Raw genomic sequence first — 21256 nt, 5'->3', positions numbered from 1 at the left:
CAGTAGCACATGGAGGTGAAGAGCAGAGTTGACACATCCAACAGGGAACACACACATTATCACATTTCATTCTATTCCCTTAAACCCGCGAACTGTTCAGTGTACAAATATGCTACCAGCAAAGTGTGTCCTGGAAGAACTGGTTTGTCTTTTCAATTAGTTTTATTTATGGCAACAAGTTATTAAGCTGATATACAGACAATGTATGAAAATGCATCTCTTGATGACATTACTAAATCTTCAACACACAAGGAGCCTTTTTGTTATGGAAGTTAGGTGATCACATTATGTAAACAAGATCTTAAGAATACATCACATTTTCATCTAATCCAAGCCAAAAGTCTATCAGAGTTTGCTAATACAAGATACTTTCAGATAAATCTGGAAAAGGTCCTGTCACACATCAAGTACTAAGTGTTCACCCATACAATTTCATTATGACAAGGCACAACAATAACAATAAAATGTAAGGAGCATATTATCAAGAACAACTGTTTATGGTTTGGCCAGATTTGGGATTAGTGATTCTATCCTATAAATGTAACATGACTCATTTCTTCATGATAATCTCGTGTCTTATTTGATTTAAAAAGCAGGAGATAGTTTGCGACAAACCTTGCAAGGTGCCTGCGTGCAGAAGAATAAGTCAATTTCCCTTGCCAGACCTTGCTATTTAGTGCACCAAGCCACAGGTCATCATCGTCATCATCATCATCATCATCATCATCATCATCATCATCATCATCATCATCATCATCATGCACAGTGAAATCCTCCCAGATAATACAAAACTGTGAATAGTGAAATGTGACTGTCTTTAAACAAAGAACTGTTTTTTTAAAGGTGACTCATAACTTGACAAGTATCTGATGTTCCTTTTTACAAAAATAATCATAAACATGGCAATGTATCACATTCCCAGCAAATGAATATGTATTGGTAATGCTTTTTTCACGGAGTTTCAAACTTTGATGTTTTTCCAGTTTTCATTTCTTTCTTGGAAATTTCCTTCAGTCTTGACAACAGCTTCTGTTTATATTTAAAGCTGCATAAGAGCTATCAATTACCTTGTAATGAAGAGCAGTAGACTACCATGAAGTTTTTCAGACTGTTAAGAGGGAACATATTGTGCAAATTTTTCTGTTTAATGAGCTTTTTTTTTGTTATGGTTTTAGGGCGCAAAACTGCTACTGTCATTAGGTCCCGGCCTGTGGCTTAGGAAAAGGTACAAAAACGAAACTGGAAACCAGCAGCAACAGGAACGAAACTCAAAAAATTGGAGAAACTGAAAACAGAAGAAAAGCTTAAAAAACCACTATAGAAGGGGGTGGATTGTCCCCAAAAAGAGTTTCAAATGACTGACGTAATCCTCACTGGCACTAATAAACTCGAGAACGCGATCGGCTGAGCGCGTGTCATCTGCTAAAATGAAAGATATATCAGGCGACAGTTGTAGACGGGCACGTAACGGAGTAAAATAGGGGCACTCAAGTAAAAGGTGTCTTACCGTCCACAGCTGAGAGCAGTGGGGACAGAGTGGGGGAGGATTGCCGCTTAAAAGATGTCGATGGCTAAAAAGACAGTGCCCTATCTGGAGTTTAGTTAAAATTACCTCCTCCCCACGACGCATTCGGGAGGAAGAGGTCCAAGCAAAGGGAAGAGCTTTCACATCCCGCAATTTATTATTGGGAAGTATCGACCAATGTGTGTGCCATTAAAGAGCAACACGACGACATAAAACGCTTCATAGATCGGCGAAGGAAATCAAGTGAATATCTGGCTGAAGAAGAGAGACTGCAGCCTTGGCTGTTATATCGGCCGCCTCATTTCCACAGATATCAACGTGTCCTGAGATCCAGAGGAACGCCACTGAGACGCCCCCCAAGTGGAGCAAGTGGAGGAAGGCCTGAATCTGGTGGACCAGCAGGTGGATAGGGTAGAGAGCTTGGAGACTGAGGAGAAAGTTGAGAGAGAGTGAGCAGATAACATACTGTATCCGCTGATGGCGATGGATGTATTGGACAGCCTGGAGAACAGCGTAAAGCTCCGCAGTATAAACCGAACACTGGTCGGGAAGCGGAAATCGATTTGGGGTAGCCCCAACAATATAGGCACTCCCTAGACCAAATGACGTTTTTGAGCCATCAGTGTAAATAAATGTGGCTTCCTTCATTTGTGTACATAGAACAGCAAATGCCCAACGATAAACAAGTGAAGGGTACCACCCTTGGGAAACTGACAAAGGTCACGTTGCAGACAGGTCCGGAGACGGAGCCAAGACGGTGCTGTACCCCAAGTTGTCAAGAAAGTTTTAGGAAAGCGGAAAGAAAGAGAATGGATCAGTTGACGGAAGCGAACTCCCGGTGGTAGTAGGGAGGAAGGGCGGCCTGCATACCCTAAATCCAAGGAGGCATCGGAAAAAATGTCATGGGCCAGATTAGCAAGCATGGAAGACAGATGGCTAGCATAACGACTCAGAAGGACAGCTCGCCGATTGAACAGTGGAGGTTCAGCAGTCTCAGCATAAAAGCTTTCCACAGGGTTGGTGTAAAAAGCTCCAGACGCTAAACGTAATCCACAGTGGTGGATAGAGTCGAGACGCCGAAGATGAGACGGCTGAGTGGAGGAGTAAACTATGCTTCCATAGTGTAATTTTGAGCGCACTAAGGCGTGATAGAGGCGGAGAAGGCCCACTCAGTTCGCTCCCCAGGAGGTACCATTCAGAATACGGAGGGTGTTGAGGGATCGCAGAAAGCGAGCCGAAAGATAGGAAATGTGGGAGGACCAGCACAGTTTTCTGTCAAACATAAGACCCAAGAATTTAGCGATGTCTGAAAACGGAAGGTTGACAGGTCCTAGATGTAAGGAAGGTGGAAGAAACTCCGTACGACGCCAAAAATTAACACAAACGGTCTTACTGGGAGAAAAGCGGAAGCCTGTTTCTATGCTCCAAGAGTGGTGCCGATCGAGACATCCTTGAAGATGTCGTTCAAGAAGGCTGGTCCATTGAGAGCTGTAGCAGATCGCAAAATCGTCCACAAAGAGGGAGCTCGAGACATCAGGAAGAAGGCAATCCATAACTGGATTTATGGCAAAGGCAAACAGTACAACACTTAGCATGGGGCCCTGGGGTACCCCGTTTTCTTGGGAGAAAGTACGGGAGAGCGTAGTGTTCACCCGCACTCTGAATGTGCACTCTGCCGTAAATTCGCGAAGAAAAAGGGGCAGCCGACCTCGAAAGCCCCAAGAGAACAGTGTGCAGAGGATACCTGCCGTCCAACAGGTATCTTATGCTCTCTCCAGATCAAAAAATATTGCTACTGTTTGGCGTTTCCGGAGAAAATTGTTCATGATATAAGTGGAGAGCAACAAGATGGTCAACTGCAGACAATGCTTTCAGAAACTGCATTGGCCAGGTGTTAAAAGACTGCGGGACTCCAGCCATCAAGCTAAAAGGAAATTCACCATACGCTCCAAAACCTTACATACACAACTCGTGGGGGAAATGGGGCGATAGCTAGAGGGGAGATGTTTGTCCTTTCCAGGTTTTGAAACAGGAACGATGATAGCTTCCCGCCATTGTCTTGGAAAAGTACTGTCGATCCAAATTCGATTATAAAGGCGAAGGAGGTAACGCAGACTAGGGTATGATAAATGCAGCAACATTTGGATGTGGATACCATCCGGTCTTGGGACAGAGGAGCGAGAAGAAGAGATTGCATGTTGGAGTTCCCGCATGGAGAAAACAGTATTATAGCTTTCGCGGTTGTGAGAGGAGAAAGCAAGAGGTCGCCCTTCCGCTGCATGTTTCTTCGGGAGAAACGCTGGCCGGTAATTTGAAGAGCTCGAAATCTCAACAGTGTTGACCCAATGAGTTAGAAATTGGAACGGGGTCCACTAATGTATCATGCGTGACAGTGAGCCCAGAGACCGGGGAGTGTGCACCCACCCACCCACGCGCCCACACACACACACACACACACACACACACACACACACACACACACACACACACACACACACACACACACTTGTAGCTGCTTCAAATAACTCCACCTACATCCAAAAATAGAACTCATACTGAGGTTGCATTCTGGCTGGTTCATTCTATGTACACAAATAAATGAGTGAAATGCATAGATTTCGCACTTAGTTGATTTTGTATCACCTTCTACACTAGTATGCTAAAGATAAACATTGCACCATCAATTTGTTCTTCCAAAAACAGGGAAAATCATGAAGCACAACAAAGCAACAACTCAACAATTTGCTCATTTGGATTTGGTACCTTTTGGCAACAAGCTCCACTTATGTGCATACCACTATACCATGACTTTTGTTACCTCATTGTATAGGTATGGTATGTTGTTCAGTCATACACATATGAAAGAACAAGCACCATACCCAAATAAGCATCTGACGGCATATTTATCTTTCAGTGCAGGTGCACAATAATGTTTGATCTCTCGAGGGAATACAGTACAGCTGTGAGTGAAGAATAATGGATATGGGGCACTACTCAGTAATGTGCAGCATAGAGAGATTTAGGTTGGGCAGGAGACGTGCTCAGATAGCTAAAGTGGTTAAGGCGACTGCTCTGCGTAAAGTGGGAAATCCAGGTTGCAGAAAAAGTTGGAAATTTCTTTCATCAAGTATATTGGACTTACTAAACTGACACAGCAGAAACACAATAATGTATAAGTTTGATGTCGAACAAATAGAAGACAGCCGGCCACACATGGTCCTAGATCAACGCAAAAGTTAACGACAGATAGCACCTGGTACAATGAACATTCCATCACGTGAGTACACGAGAGAGTGAGTCCTCTATGTGGTAGGTGTGTGGTTATAGTCAACTGGAGGTCGTGAGATCCAACTAGGTGACACGACAGGAGCTCCGAGGTGATAGCCTCTTCCTAGAGTGCTTCTTGTGAAGACAGCTTATAGACTGCGGCACCACCAGTTGTGAAGACTGGAGGCAAAGATCGATCTCCAATAGCTGTGACATCTCCATGTTGCTGCTGGAGTGTTACTAAAATTTCTTTCAGCAGGATTTCCTGTTCTGATTAGACATTTGAAATGTATCTAGTAACTACATTATCCATTTCAGAAGCAGAGAGGGGTGGTAACAAAATGAAAATTTTAGTCAAAGGTTAAGAAGATAAAAGAATAAAATTAATCATCATTTAATTCCATAGTACTCAGTTTTCTTGTTTCCACTGATCTTATCAAATTTTTCTTGATTTTTCTGTTGGCTCTGTTGTGGCTGTATTTCTGTCTGCTACTAACTCTCTCTCGTAACCCTTTACCCATCAATAACACAATGCTGCTCATATATCTTTGAAAGGATTAAAACCATGTGACCTTACAAATACAAGACATCTCATTTGAAACTACCAAAGGAACAGGCTAAATTGGACTTATTATTATTATTATTATTATTATTATTATTATTATTATTATTCAACATATGTGACACACACACACACACACACACACACACACACACACACTCTGCACTCAACAGTCATATTACAAACAATATTTCTATACAAGTTTATTGGAAGACACTAAAATTGCAACAACAATTCATAAATGGCAACACAGCAACTGATAAACATTTTAACACTACCATCATTTCACACACATATTGGGACAAAATATGTTTCACATTTATATTTTCAATTTACCTGTGCAACTCTGAGTGCATTTTGTGTAGAGCCCCCAACAGTATATTCAACTTTATAATTTTCCACTAACTCTTCATACAATGGTTTGTGCTTTTCCTCTGCCAGTATTTGATTATTAGGTTTCATATCATATTTTTTCAGAAATGATTCTTGTACTTTGGCTGATATGTCCAGCAAGGGATTTCCCATCCCCAGGATAAGACCTTTGCTATGGAGTTAAGAAACAAGTATTATTATCAACTGTTGACTTATGCATAACACAGTCGTGTGTATTCAGTGACTGTCTCCTACAAAAAAGTGCAACTTGATTACTACAGCATTAAACTGATTGGTGTCAGACAACACGATTTTGATGTGGATACTGCTGATAACTGAAACAATTATAAAATGTACTATTTCAGAGGAGTTTTGCAAATAAGTTCTGAAATAAAAAAACTGAAGACTCTTTCACACAATAAGTGCTAATGGAAGAAGAATAAATATCCATTAATGTTAATTTTACAAAAATCTCTCTTGTTAGAACTAACTAGCAGTAAAATATACACACATTTCAACAACATATTGTAACAGTTGAAATATGATAGCTTTCACACCTTGTGTGCTACTTAACTAAATCCCTGAAAATCAAACATTGCCTGTTTACATATATTTGCTGTTAACACAATGTTACCAATGGAATAAACCATTCTCTCTCTTACAGTTATTAGCTATGCAGTGACTAAAAAGCTTTGAACACAAGACCAATCTATGAGCGACGTGCTACATAGTAAAACATGTGATCACCACAAAATGCACAACAGTTACAGATATGTGCACAGGCAATATACACACACAAAATCTTGAGCATGCAGCAAAAGTTACAGACAAGCCAGAATACAGCTGTATCAATAACAGGCTAACACATACCTTAGAAGAAGGTAGATTATGCACTTAATGTATCATCAACACTAAAGTTTTTATAAACTGTGTACTAGCTTATGTGGATGAGGATGGATAATAAAATGGCATATGTCCTATCCAAAGGTATCATAAGTGTTTTACTTGATTATTCGTTATACTTATGGACCCAGTTGAACAGCTGTACGCATCAGCATGCAGCTTCCAGGATTTGTGGGCACACACCGGCCATGGATCAAATCCAACCAGTGCATTTATGACAAGCACTAGTGTGCCCACCAGCCTGGATGTGAATTTGAGGCAGATTACATCTGACTAGGTGAATAATGGGCTGGTACCTACCTCTTCCCTCAGTAACATGATTCACAAACATTGGGAAACATTCTCTGACTTTCATGTGGGACACGGAAAGGTAGGATACACAAATACTGTCCCAGGAAGGGAGGGAGTGACAGAAAAGAAACCCAACCACCCTCTACCACTAATGTTGCCAAATCCAGATTAACAAGCTGATTCTACATTCTATACACTAAGAATATTCTACACACTTATGCAATGATGTTTAATTTCTTAGGTCACCTTATATGCAAAGACAGGAAATTCATGAACTGTTACCATAATCTCTATGATGCCTTTTATGTATGACAGCAACTCTCTTACAAGGTTTCCAACTCTGGATGTGCAAGCACGACCTCTGGTAAGAAGTGTTGAAGAATACAATACCTATTATTTATCACTATTAATAAATCCCCTAATACAGCGATTTTTTAAAGAAAAAAGCTGTACATGCATTTTACATGTCCATTAATTTTCCTGCATTATTCATTCAAATGCTTATTTATTTTCCATATACTGTAACAACTTGTTCAATATCTTCATCACGAACTTTTGTTGCTATGCACTAAGTCTCACCATCATTCCACACCGGAGCATTGTGAAATACTCTCCTCTGAAAACACACTTTTATCAATGTATGTCTTTATACATTTAAAATGGTGCTTGTCACTTGGAATAGGTTGACGAGGTATGCGAGTTTGGCCTATTGAATTTGACATGCAAAACAGCTTTTTTTTAAATGAAAAATGACTAATATGATGATCTGGTTAGAAGACGGAAAGGGGGTGTGCATTTCAAAACGAGAACTCGCTACAAATTGACACCACGAGGGATCTCAGCAGACTTTATTGCAATAACATGGAGTGACTAAAATGTGGGACACAACAGAATCTCTCTTGTTCTGACATATGATTTTTTATGTGAAGACACAGAATGCTCAAAGTAATGCAGGAATGTGATAGAGACACAAACATGTGATAGTGGCAGAAATATGTGAAAGAGGCAGAAGAACCTGAGTAGCTCCAGGGCACAATGAAGGCACGCTGATGCTACTGAGCTCACAAAATGACCGAATCTGTAGCTGATCTACAGATCTCTTCCATACTCATGTAATAATGGTAAAGGGTGCAAAAGAAACGTTTAACTTACATTCAAACTAATGCAATACACAAACCTTAGATGACAGCTTTTGTTAGCTGTTGATGCAAAGTACATATTTCTGGGCAACCTTATATAGTATTTCAAAGCCCTAATTCATCACATATCCTTCCAGTTGTCTTTAGAATTCCATATGTTTGGCAATGCTGTCTACATTTCCTGAATGAAACTGGTATATTCAATAAAATTCTTTTGGGCATGTGACCACTTACGACTGTCTGTTACAGTATATGAAACATTGGCAGTTTTTTAAGTGACGTGGTCACACACCTGATAAAAATGTTTTTTTTTTTTTTTTAAGATGGACTCTGGTTATGAAATACCTTGCGCATATTCATTTTGTTAATGAAACTGTAATATGAGCTCTTAAAATCAAAATTACTACCCCCTGCAAGGTTACCATGATGGGTGGCAAAACGATTTGGTGCAATAGGAAGATTCACATACAGCATGTCTTTTTTCCCCCTTTATATTTCTGAGGTATCCTCAATATGCCAACTGCTTATGCATTTCTGAATTGTAGAATTCCCTCTGCATTACACATTGCTTTGCAATGTAATGTATATATCTCACAATGCCATCATCAATACTTGTTCTGTCTTGCAGCAAGTTTGGGCATGGTCTCTGCCACCTCTACCTGTCTTGCACTTTCTTTTTTAGCTCCATGTAATTATTGTTTTCCTCACTAACACTGTCCTTTAGCTGAAATCTCTTTCTTCCTCCCCCGTCTTTCCATTACACACCCCCTTCCGTTCCTTGCTGGAGTAAGCAATGCCATCTCAAAATGTGGCCCAGTCAATTTTTCTTTTTTGTTCTAGTGGTATCTAAGAGATTTCTGTTCTCTGCAACTCTTCTCAATACCTCTTCGTTCCTCACTCTGTCTTCTCCATTCATGCAGTGAGAATGTGGCTGTATCAAAATTTAAACAATAGACTCGTATAAACATTGTGTCCAATTGTCAACAGAACAGGGATACGGCTGGCTGAGGATGAAGTGTTGAGGTCAAATGACAAGTAATTGCAATTCTGATATCTGAATCAAATGAAACATTCTCTAGCTAACTTTGGTCACGCAGATACTTTAAATATATGATTTGATTTTTACTTTAAAAATTAAGTTACACAGTAATATGGGAGGCCAAGTAACTTTTATTGAATCCCATACTACATTTTAATGTGACACTGATACAGGACACTATTTTTCCACAGAGTCACCATTTCTCTGTAAACAATTTAATAGTTAAATTTCTCGAGGATAGAAACCTGCTGCTTGGTCACAAAACCATTTGAGAATCGCTGTGTAAATATCCTCATTAATGAAAAGTCTCTTTTGTCCCAGATGTTCTTTCAGCGTACCAGAAAGATGAAAGTGCACTGTGCAATATCTGGACTGTATCATGGAAGCTTCAAAAACCACCAGCGAAAATTTTAAAGCAAAGCCTGCATTGGACGCATTGTGTATGGTGATGGTTTCTCATGTAGGAGAACAACCTACTTGCTTAATTTTCCATACCACTTGTTATTTAGGGCATTGTGTGCAGAGATTTCAGTGTTGCATAATGGTTGTGCACTTTGATGTAAATCCAGCATACACACTCCTTCAAGATTGAAGAAAACAATGGTCACAACCTTCACTCCCGATGGCGGAACTTTGCATTTCTTCCACAGAGGTGAGAGGATGTGCCTATGTTTGGTGCAGGTATGAAACGATGGACCTATGTCGCATCACCTGTAATGATGCAGCTTAAGAAAGTATTGCTTCCCACAAATAACATTCAAGGAAGTCCAGAGACATCAAAACCTTACCCCCTTTTCATGTAGGTGACACTGGTCACAGAACCCAGCATGAACACAACCTTCGATGCTGCAGACAATCTTGGACAACTGAATGGCACTGCCTATAGAGATGTACATCTGTTAAGCAATGTCTGCGACAGACACCTGGAATTGCTACGAATCGTTTCTCTGACTGCCTGCACATTGTCATCTGTGGTCAATGTCTTTCACCTTTCTTCACAATCAACATTACAAATGTTTGTGTGGCCTTCATAAATTGTTGGCATCACTTCATTACAGCTGAACATGAAATTGGATTTGATCCACATACAACCAGAATTTCACAGTGAATGTGTGTGCTATTTAGATGGTTTGCTTGAAAGAATCGCACTGTCCCACATACTTCAATTTCGGATTGCATTTCCAGTTGCTATGCCATTTCACTCATGCACTGTGATGCACCTGTTACTTGAAATGAAGCAGAACTGTGTTTGCAGGAAACTCATAACCCTTAATCTCTTCTAACAATATGCCTCTCGTCTTACTGTGGGCTGCTGTGTAACGTTTTTCCTCAAGTCATGCATTATCTATTTACAGGTTATATAGTGGAAGTTATCTCATTACTTGTGAGGTATAAAAATACAAACTTCGCAAGACTGGTGCAGTTACCAGGACACACATTTGTTCTGAACACACTGTTGTACAAATTATGGATGAAATACTCAACAACTGTATGCCTATGAAAATCTGCAAAGAGTTTCAACACCTATGGGTGATCCACGTCCACAAATGTATCAAACAATATATGAACTAGGTCTTTATCATTATCAACAAGTGCACTACCTTCAAACAGGTGATGAAGCTAAACAACTGGAATGCCTTCACTGGATAATTCAAACACAGGAAAATCCAGGATGAAACATAACAATATTATGAGAATACACCATAGAACAGAGCTGCTGATTTGCATATAGGCAGAACCAAAAGAATCACAATTAAAGCTTTCGGCCATTAAGGCCTTCGTCAGCAACAGATACACACTTTCGCATGGGCACGCACATCCCCCCCCCACACACACAATTGTGAGTGTGTGTGGGGAGGGAGAGGGGGGGGGGGGCGAAGTGACCGAGCGATTCTGAGCGCTACAGTCTAGAACCGCACGACCACTACGGTTGCAGGTTCAAATCCTGCCTTGGGCATGGATGTGTGTGATGTTCCTAGGTTAGTTAGGTTTAAGTAGTTCTAACTCCTAGTGGACTGATGATTTCAGCAGTTACATCCCATAGTGCTCAGAGCCATTTGAACCAAGTGTGTGTGTGTGTGTGTGTGTGTGTCTGTGTGTGTGTGTGTCTGTGTGTGTGTGTGTCTGTGTGTGTGTGTGGGCGCGCGCGCGCGAGCGAGCGATCACATGTATATGTCTACTGTTGACAAAGGCCTTAATGGCCGAAAGCTTTAATTGTGAGAGTATTTTTGTTGTACCTATCTGCGACTCAGCATCTCCACTTCAATGGATAATTTTATTTTGTCAATGAATTAAATTCCAGCGAGCTACTTCCGCGTGGTGAACAGTCATCAGTGAAAGATGTATAATGATTACAACGAAAAAAAGGTGAACCAGACATGTAGCCTGGTCAACGGGTGGTAGATGATCTAAAGAAGCTCTTTATTATATACCAAAAGTAAGAAAAAACTGTCGCAATGTTCAAATGGATGACATGTAGACAGCAATTGAAAATATGCATGAGCAATATTTATATTGTATGGTTGAAAACTGTGTTTACAAACTGATTTTCACCTTTTTCATTGTTCTTCCAAAATATATTAATAACAGTTCAGAAATCCCCTCAAAGGGTGGCACTGACACTTTTTAAATTTCTGGCTTGCCATTATTTTGTTTAAATGTGTGGTTGTTTCTTTTCCTTTATTGTTCTTTCATTCACTTGTTACTTGCAAGCAGAGTCGGCTGGCAGTGGTATAATATGCCACTCTTCAGGCACACAAGTTTATGCTAGTATAAATAGTTTTAAAATAAAAAAAAGGTGAAAGTATATACTTGGTTTTTAAAATTATTACAATACTGATTACAGAATGATGGTAAAAAAAAAAAAAAAAAAAAAAAAAAAAAAAAAAAAAAAAAAAAAAAAAAAAGAAGAGCTGCTCCAGGAGGGAATAATTTGGAAGAGATGTTGAATGCTTTTGGCGTTGTGAGGTGTAAGTTTGATATTTGAAAATGAGTATGGGTAATAGCAAAATATGGAACAGGTGTAGCTGGGCTGGATCATGATTATGAGGAAGTAAGCATAGAAGAGTATGGGAACAGAATTGGGAGCTCTGATATGAGGTAGGATAGAGTTTGGTTCAGATTTCTTAAGGGTAAACACCAGGGCAGATTTAACTGCCTGGGAGAATCAGTATGTTAAACTGTTTTTAGATTGTGAGGTCCTTGGTTTCTTAACTTGCTGAAGACTCAAAAATAAATCTTAGCAACAATCTTCTTGATTAAGTTGGCTATTCCTGGGAAACACTTCAATAAAGCAGTCAACTCAAACCCAAGGTGTTATGTTCTTCAGCTCAACTAAGTTTATAGAATTAATATATAACAATGGTAAATCCGTGATGGAATGTAACAATATTATAAAAAGGATAGTTGCCACTCACTATACAGCAGAGATGCTGAGTCGCAGATAGGCACAACAAAAGGACTGCCACACAATATGCTTAAGGCCAACAAGGCCTTGTCCAACACCCCCCTCCCCCCCCCCCCCACACACACACACACGACCACAGTCTCTGGCAGCTGAAGCCGGTCTACAAACAGCAGGCAACAGGACGGAGGTAAGTAAAAAGACTGGATGGATTGTGGAATACAGGACTGTGTGGAGCTGGAATGGAAACAGGGAATGGGCTATGTGGGTAAGGACTATGACTAACAAACGTTTAGGACACTAGGATTATGAGAATGTACGTTATATTGCAGGGAGAGTTCCCAACTGCGCACTGTAGAAACGCTGGTGTTGGTAGGAAGAATCCAGGTGGTACAGGTTGTGAAGCTGTCATTTAAATAAAGATTGTCATGTTGGGTGGCGTTGTCGGCAACAGGGTGCTACAGTTGGTTTTGGCTACACTTTGTCAGTTGCCATTCAGGCGGACAGACAGCTCGTTGGTTGTCATGCCCATGTAAAATGAAATACAGTGGTTGCAGCTTAGCTTGTAGATCACATGACTGCTTTCACAGGTAGCCCTGCCTTTGATGGAACAGATAATGTTTGTGACCAGACTAGAGTAGATGGAGGTGGGAGGATGTATGGGAGGAATTCCATTGTGGGGGATGGAAGTGGGAAGAATAGTGGACAGGACATTTCTTATTTCAGGGTATGATAAGAGACAGTCGAAACCCTGGTGGAGAGTGTAATTCAGTCGCTACAGTCTTGGGTGGTACTGAACCACAAGGGGAATGCTCCTGTGTGGCCGGATTGTGTAACTTTCTGAGGTGAATGAACAGTGGAGACCAATGTGCCAGCCAGTATGGATGTGGTTTCTAGACAGTCTCCCACATCCAACTAGGTGAAGAATGGGCTGGTACCAGTGTCTCACATCACACATTTTAGCATGGCAAAGATGGAACACAAACAACGGGGTACACAATTTTATACCAGAGTGGGGCGGGTTGCAGTGTGGGAGGGGGTGTGCGGTGCCTGGAAGGACAACTGACCACCCAAACCAATAACATGTCAAATCCTGTTTAACAGGCAAACCCCATGTAGATAACAGATGGACAAGGAAGAAGATCTTTACCAGGTGTCTACTTCGGTGAAAGTTACAATGTGGACCCCCTTGCATTTTTTGTAGTTCGCACAACATACATACATACATACATAATATGCACCAATATACTCCGAGACTCATCCTTTATATAATGGAAGTTCTCTGAATTGCCCTTGCAGTTTTAGTTTTTAAGTGTCTTGAATATGGCAAAATGTGTTAAATATGGCAAGAACGCAGACATCAGGTTACACTACAGATATGTTACCACAATCTTTATTTCCCTCTCATATCTGTTGGCTTCATCAACTCAAAATCAAATTATCACTTTCAACCAAGCCTAGAATATCGGGATAGGCTACAGATCAGCTTTTCAACACGGTCAAAATTTCAGGGAGAGTTATACTATCACTCTCAAGCCTTTTTTTTCCCTCTCTCTTCTCATACTACAATTTGGACATTTTTCTTTTATGAACACCTGAAATTTTCTCAATCTTTTAAAGCATTAAGCATACCACAGGCAGACTTCCAATTTCAATTTTGTACAATGAATGTGACGTAACTAAAGTAACTGATCAACAGAGATGCAGTTTCTGGCTCTATATGATAAGAAATAGTTACAATATATAGCATGAGCACAGTGATGGTTTCAAACTTCCGCATAGGAGATGAAAGGCTTTGACCTACTGCCCGGAATGTAAGAGTGAACTGGCTTAACACTTTCGATGTTAAAATAAACTCAGAAGCTACTACCCAATGATGCTCATGCCCAAAAATAATAGTAACAAACTTTTTCGCCAGCAATGTAAAAAAGTAAATAAATAAAAAACCAGAAGAGTACAAGTAGCCTATTTAAAATCATGTTTCAAACACATTGGATGCTCCTGTTCTCATACGTTCAAAGAAATTATTCCTTGAGAAATGAAGTTTCTGTGTCCCTTTTATCTGTTGTCTGACATCCTGTTCACACGGGGTGACTGAATATTTGTCCTGGTATATAAATGTAGAGCAATCACACAGATTTATTTGTGAGAAATGATGACATTTGCTGTTTCAGAACAAAAGATAGACCTACCTATCTCCATGAAGAATTTAACATGAAATCAATGAAAAACAGCTGTGATGAATAGAATCAGGGCTAATCATGGCCTCATGTTTTGCCACATGCACAGTTTAGAATAAATAATAATATTATATGGGCAGAAAGGTTCCACTTACCTGAACATAATATATGAAGGAAGAAATAAAGGGGTAAAATAAAATTGCCAAATGCACAGGAAACGACAGAATACCGGTACGTTAAAATAAACTTCAGTCTGTGTAACAGATGGCGTTGTTCAACGTCTACAGTGGAACTTATGACGGAAAAGTAAAATACAAAATAAACAAAACAATGTTTTGCTGCGACGTATCTCCAGAAAATACTGAAAATTTCTGTACCATGTAATACTACAACGTTTGTAGGTATTCTGCAAACATTTACCAAGATAGAAAAAGGCTTTGATCCGCGACAGTAGTCGCTGCAAGGACAATTTTTCTCTACATTTACACGTGCCGTTTACATAATTGTAAATCGTATTTATATGACGTCAATGTGCACCAGGAAATGACGCTAGTTTCGCTTCAGGATGCACTGCAGTTCATACTAACAAACATCCACCACATGTATCTATCGGACTCACTAAAACTCATGCTACTGCGTCGTTTTCCCTAACTGACTTGGGATCTCCTCGACAATTTTATATATAATTACGTTAGACAGCAATGAAAATTTTACACACAATATTTCAACTATATGCAGTTATATGAATATTTTAATCCAGTAAACTCTATCTTTTCCGTTTTCTTACCGTAAGTGAGGCTCCATGCTTCGAAATTCAGTCAAAGGCAGAGGTCAAACTACAAGATAACTAAGGTTATCAGTCTTAGTTTCTACTAACATTTCAAACAAGCTCTGCGAGTGCGGGAACCATATCGCCCACACAAAGCGTGTTTTCGTTCGTCTGTTGCCAACACCTGCACATGGAACTACAGCCACAAATATGTAAATAAACGTGCATTTTCTTGGATATTCAGAGGAATACTGCCATTTACACACTAATCACAGCACACGTAGACTAATGAATCTTTTATCTTACTGGCTCATGATCCGTATGGTCCCGTCGCCAAGCTAAAGTTCTTAATGATCCTAATTTTAGCACCCACGCATGTGAAAACAGAGACGGCGCTTTACATCAGATCTCGACTGCGATTTTGCTTTGTAAACTACTCTTCAGAAAACGGCGTTTATGATTATCATCTGTATTTGATCATGTATTTTCCGTCAAACTACGTCATTTGAATACCCTAAAAAAAAGGAAAAACTGGTGTATGCCCTATATGAATAAAACAATTTCCACGTTGTTAACGACCGGTTTTTGCCCTTCAGGACTGCACTACGTTGATGTTTATGTATGCACTACCTACTTGCTCCCATCTCCATAGGTCACAGTGCAACCACTGCACAAGGAAAATTTACATATTTGACGCCGACCCCGTGCGTTGCAGTCTTTTTGCGAATTTTTTGTGGTGTATTGCATGACAGCTACCTGTCCTTTAACATTTTTTAATGGCTACCATTAATCGACAAATGATTTACACTCTTAGTTTTGTAAATGAGAATAGATGTGATCGTAATGGTATATTGGGTGGTGTAGAACCATAACTGTTGTGACGTAACATGGACTTGCAATACTATTGTTGGCGGTTGTGGGGAATTTACTATTCGGTGACCCATTGTGAATGGCAAGTATTAATTATTAAAATTAACTTGAGTACTTTCCTCACAAGTGAAATCAAACTACTGGTTTCGGGGATCAGACGTCTACTTATCCATTTCTAAAACGGAATCGTTTAACGTATCAAAAATTCGCTATTACAATGGGCAATTTTATTTCTATTTTCCGTGCCACTACATTAAGAAAAGTTTAGTACAGAGTTTATTTTGAATAAACGTTATCTGCTAACTAATGTTTGTAGTTAGCGTGAGAATAATCCAGTGAAATTTTTCTCCAGTGACAGTACCTACAGGAAGCAGTTTCGTTGCAACTTTCTACGGTATCTAGGCAATATTATGTCAACAGCTTCTTGGATCTTTAATCTCTGGGTGTGCCTAGGAGACCAAATTTTAAACACCCTTATGCTTCGCTCGCAGTGGGTTGCATTTCTTCTAAGTACAACAAAGGCATAACGCAGTAAGTTTTTACATCCTCTTTAATGATTGCAATAGCAGAACTCCAAGCAACTGTTCTGTTCTGTCGAAACCTTCCCATGAAATTATTTTGGCAAGAAAATCTTGCTATATTTACTATTTGCAGGTTCTCTTTCGTCCAGGATGTTCTGGGGTGTGACAAGAGCACTTGATTTACAACACGTTTTATATACAAATCAGTCCAAACGTGTTGGAGACAATCTCATTCCAGATGAGTTACCAGAAAGAACACCTTTGAATATTTTGCTTATCGGAACTAGTGATGCTAGACACGTAATAAAAACCTTAGCAAAGTCGTACACGCATAGTAAAAGACACATTAGATTTTTTGTCTATGAACTTCATGTTGAAGTGCTTGCACGTCAGATGTTGCTGCTATCCGTGGCTCTTGAACCTCCTGACAAACTGGGTCTTTTAGAAAAGACGAGGATCTTCATGGAGCTATACGGAAATGCATTCCTCAGAGCAAGCACGGCGTCATACCTATCGAAAAAATGTAATCATCTAATACGTATGGTAACTGACGAAGAATATATGAAAAAAGTGCTACCATTATTCGACTTCAGCAACTTAAAATATCGAGACCGCGATCGCTTGGAAGATATTTTCAAATTCTGGAGATCGCTTGATAGTAGTTTCGATATGACCGATCTCTGGGATAAAAGGCTGCGTAATATGTTGGGTTCACGATACGACTCAAGAGAAGGGGTATTTGATTGGGACTATTATATGGTTCTGAAAGACCGTGGCAGTGAATACATTAATTTCCAGGAATACAAACAATTCAGAACCAATGGCGTTGGCTTTACGTGGTTGGAAACAGAGTACGCTATTAGCAATCCTACCCTCGCCGCTTATGTCATCAGAATGGAAGGAAAACTTCGACATCACGGATACATTGGCGATGTTGTCAGTGGCCCATTTTACGCATTTGGAATGGAAACCGACCAGACAGATATGAATCGTAAATGTAACGGCGTGTATATTAAGAAAGCAACTGATATCTCTGAAAGAAATCTGATGCAATATTTCCATGAACTGCAGAATAAGTCTCCGTACGTCCATGTGCCAGTGAAAGGAGAAGCGAACAGTGGAGTCGTTATTACAGAAATAACAAGTGCTCCATTGGTCTCAGAGGACGACAAGGATATGAAAGTCACGAAGGTACCCGTGTCAAATGCTTCTGCGGAAGAGTATGAAACAATACCGGTTCAAAATGGTACAGTGATATTTTTGACAAGTCCAGAGAAAGTTGATTGTCTGCAAAAACGTGAATTCAAGGGGTTATTTGACATTATCGTTGTATCACAAAATATGACACATGTGCTGAGTAAAGAAATACTATCTGTAGCGAGTAAGGATGCGACAGTAATAATTGAGAGCAGGAAGTATCTTTTATCACTGACAAAGGACCACCTGAAAGAATATTCAGATACACTCGAAGAAAAAGCACAGCTTTGTAACTTCGAGAAGATACATAATTTTGATCCAAAAAGCGATGAGTATGCATTTTTCAGGATGAGACGTCCATGTGAAGAATAATCACATCAAGAATTTTGTGCATGGTTATCTGTGTTCTGTCAAGGAACCATCACTTTCTCAATACTTTATTTTCACATGTTATTAAATTTGCCTTCTAAGTAACCAAGGAGGCCTAGGTATTGTAGGTGAGACATTTACAACTCATTTGCGTACGTGGTCAGCTTTCCACCTTTCCGGAGTAAATTGGAAGAAGTAATCTGATTTCATCTCTTGTGTGTTTGAAATTGAAGTATTAATTGCCTTAAGAATAATATATATTGTGGACGAAGTATATAGACTATTTCATTGGATTGTGGCATTGAAGCTTGAAACTTTTTCTTAAATTTTTGTCTACTAAGCATTCCGCGTTTCCTTTTTCTTAAATTTTTGTCCACTAAGCATTCCGCTTTTCTTCTAATTTTCAATGTCAGTCATAAGTCTCGTGATTTTATAAAATTAAGTGGAGCCGATAATAAGATCTCCATCTTGATTTGCCGCCAAAACGTACTGTTTGCTCCATCAAGGGGAAGAAGAAATATTCAATTAAATAGGGAACACACACGCCGCATTTCTGGTTTGTATCTCCTTAAATTTAATTCTTATGGCAAATACATTTCTCATACACGCCATACGTATTTTTAGAATAGGTAGTTTGAATCAAAATGGTATGAAGAATATACTTGTGAAATGGAGTGATGAAGATGAAATGTTACCTGTTATAAGTTATGCACCCAGAGAAAGATGCAACTGTCCAATATTTAAGTGTTTGTACGAAGGTAAAGTTCTCAAGGTTTTCAACTAACAGTAGCAATCTTTAAAATTAATGTTCATAGAATACTGGTATACAATATACTGTTCAACAGTCTTTAATTTCTCAGCTTTTTGTATGTTTCTGTGTCTAGCATTGACTATTAGTCTGCCAAGGCAGTTTGTTCAATCAGAAACTCATTAATGAGCAAATACATAGCCAAACTCAGTGTGTTTATCAACATAAGAAAAGTGAACAGTCACATAAATGTGTTAATATGTAGTTGTGAGTTGGTAAATGTTGCTTGTTTTAATATTCTGTGTTTTCATTATATAAGATGTGCAATATTTTGATACGTGAGTGTTACTACTGTATTAATTTTAATTTTCAAAACTGTGATTTCTTGGACATGAGTCTACCCTTACAATCAAAACTTCCAATCAAATAAATAACAAAAATTAATATCCATGATATGATTGTTATTATTCAGAAATAAATAGTGCCAGCTAAAATGCATCCCATAAGTGTGTGCTGTTCTTGGGCATAAGATGAGTTTACTACTTTTCGTAAACACACAGAAATCATGCTGACTGCTATCACATGATTAGAAGCTGCTGCAAATGTATTTTGGATAAATTATTGAGATGCACACGCCAGATACACTAAAGTTACCTCAAATCCTCATCTCCTATGGCTACTGTCTCCTTTCCACGAAATACTGGACTGATCAGCAATCATTGATTTTACAGTGGATGGTGTGTAAGTGAGAAGCAGGAACCAGGGAGAACTCAGTATATTATTACCATCCTCATAACCAATAAAACAATGGAATGTCCAGGATGGAATAACGACAATATTAGAAAAGGATAGACTGCTACTCACCATATAGAAGAGATGTTGAGTCACAGGCAGGTACAAGAAGAGACTGCTATACATTTAAGCTTTTGGCCAAAAGGCCTTCTTCTGAAATACTACACACACACACGACCACTGTCTGTGTCTACAGTGGCCATGGTGCCCCCCTGACCAGTAAGTCTGCAAAACAAACTGAATCAGTGTGACCTACTTCACCTATAGGAAAACTACTTGCATCCTAAGTCAGTGGGAAGCAAGCACAAAAGTAATATTTGTAAGTTGAAAGTGGTAATTTCAGTTGACATTACGTTGCAACCTAATTCCAAAACCTTTCCTGCAGTAAACTTGACGCTGAGCCCTGTCTTTAATAGTTCCAACCACAATGTCATCTTGATCCATCACCACTACTTCAAAACCAACCCTTACAAGCCTTCCAGTAATTCCTAGCATCCAGCATTGCTTCACAACCATTTCTCAGTACACTATGACAAGACCTAACCTTACCTTTGGAGAACTCCAGGCTCTTCACTCTCTAAAAACATATGACTTATCATTATCCTTCCACACAGAAAAGGGATCTACCACTGTGGTACTTGGCTGAAGGGAATATGTAAGTGAGGGTCTACGTCAGCTGTCTGTCACCTCTATGTACGGCATCTGACATCAATATGTCATCCCTGTGATACAAACCGAAGTACAATCTCTCCATAAAACATCAGACCACTCACAAGGGCTAATACCTCAGTCCATACAACTTTTTACCCCACCCAAACCACAAACTCTCACTTTTTACCTTCTCCCAAATACACACAAACCCATTCACCCTGACTGTCCCATAGTTGCTGGGTTCAAAGCACACACTGACATGTATCTGCCTTAGTTAATCAACACTTGCAACCTATAAGGCAAAGGCTGCCATTCTATGTTAAAGACACCAACTATTTCCTATACAGGGCCAGGGTTCGATTCCCGGCTGGGTCGGAGATTTTCTCCACTCAGGGACTGGGTGTTGCATTGTCCTAATCATCATCATTTCATCCCCATCGACGCACAAGTCGCTGAAGTGGCGTCAAATCGAAAGACTTACACTAGGCGAACGGTCTACCCGACGGGGAGGCCCTAGCCACACGATATTTCATTTCATTTTATCTGAAACCTGTGCCTATCCCACTCCCATCACACACCTTTCTTGTCACCACTGATGCCACCTCCCTCTATATCAACATCCCCCATGTATATGATCTGTCTGCTGCTGAACATTACT

At 39.7% G+C, this 21256-nt stretch overlaps 2 protein-coding genes across 5 annotated transcripts in view; one reads left to right on the top strand and one right to left on the bottom strand.

Moving 5' to 3' along the window:
- The window catches only part of LOC126336438 (uncharacterized), a 96850-nt gene extending 80750 nt beyond the window's left edge, over positions 1 to 16100 (bottom strand). The window contains exons 1-3 of one of the 3 annotated variants that reach the window (XM_050000132.1): positions 15757 to 16081; positions 15469 to 15646; positions 5691 to 5898 (exon numbers count right to left, since the gene is read on the bottom strand). In XM_050000132.1, coding sequence (XP_049856089.1) covers positions 5691 to 5898; positions 15469 to 15485 — 225 coding nt within the window. In that variant the 5' untranslated portion in view covers positions 15486 to 15646; positions 15757 to 16081. Of the gene's footprint in view, positions 1 to 5690; positions 5899 to 14836; positions 15647 to 15756 lie in introns of those variants that run through there. The other 2 variants (XM_050000133.1, XM_050000135.1) reach the window with 2 other exon arrangements.
- A 572-nt stretch (positions 16101 to 16672) lies between these two features.
- LOC126336437 (dynein axonemal assembly factor 3) lies at positions 16673 to 19675 on the top strand. 2 transcript variants are annotated; one of them, XM_050000130.1, is made up of 2 exons: positions 16673 to 16851; positions 16975 to 19674. In XM_050000130.1, the coding sequence occupies exon 2, from the start codon at positions 16992 to 16994 to the stop codon at positions 18408 to 18410; it is 1419 nt and encodes a 472-aa protein (XP_049856087.1). In that variant the 5' UTR covers positions 16673 to 16851; positions 16975 to 16991; the 3' UTR covers positions 18411 to 19674. The 2 variants fall into 2 exon arrangements, with proteins under 2 accessions (XP_049856087.1, XP_049856088.1); XM_050000131.1 differs by having other exon boundaries at positions 16768 to 16851; positions 16991 to 19675.
- Positions 19676 to 21256: the final 1581 nt, after the last annotated feature.

This window comes from Schistocerca gregaria, chromosome 2 (genome assembly GCF_023897955.1).
Source record: "Schistocerca gregaria isolate iqSchGreg1 chromosome 2, iqSchGreg1.2, whole genome shotgun sequence".
Taxonomy (NCBI): Eukaryota; Metazoa; Arthropoda; class Insecta; order Orthoptera; family Acrididae; genus Schistocerca; species Schistocerca gregaria.
Note: the sequence above shows the minus strand (reverse complement) of the source record. Positions and strands in the feature narration are given on the sequence as shown.

Bases quoted from the DNA above. Each gene is read 5' to 3' on its own strand.
- LOC126336437 (XM_050000131.1), top strand. From the start codon at position 16,992: ATGTTCTGGGGTGTGACAAGAGCACTTGATTTACAACACGTTTTATAT.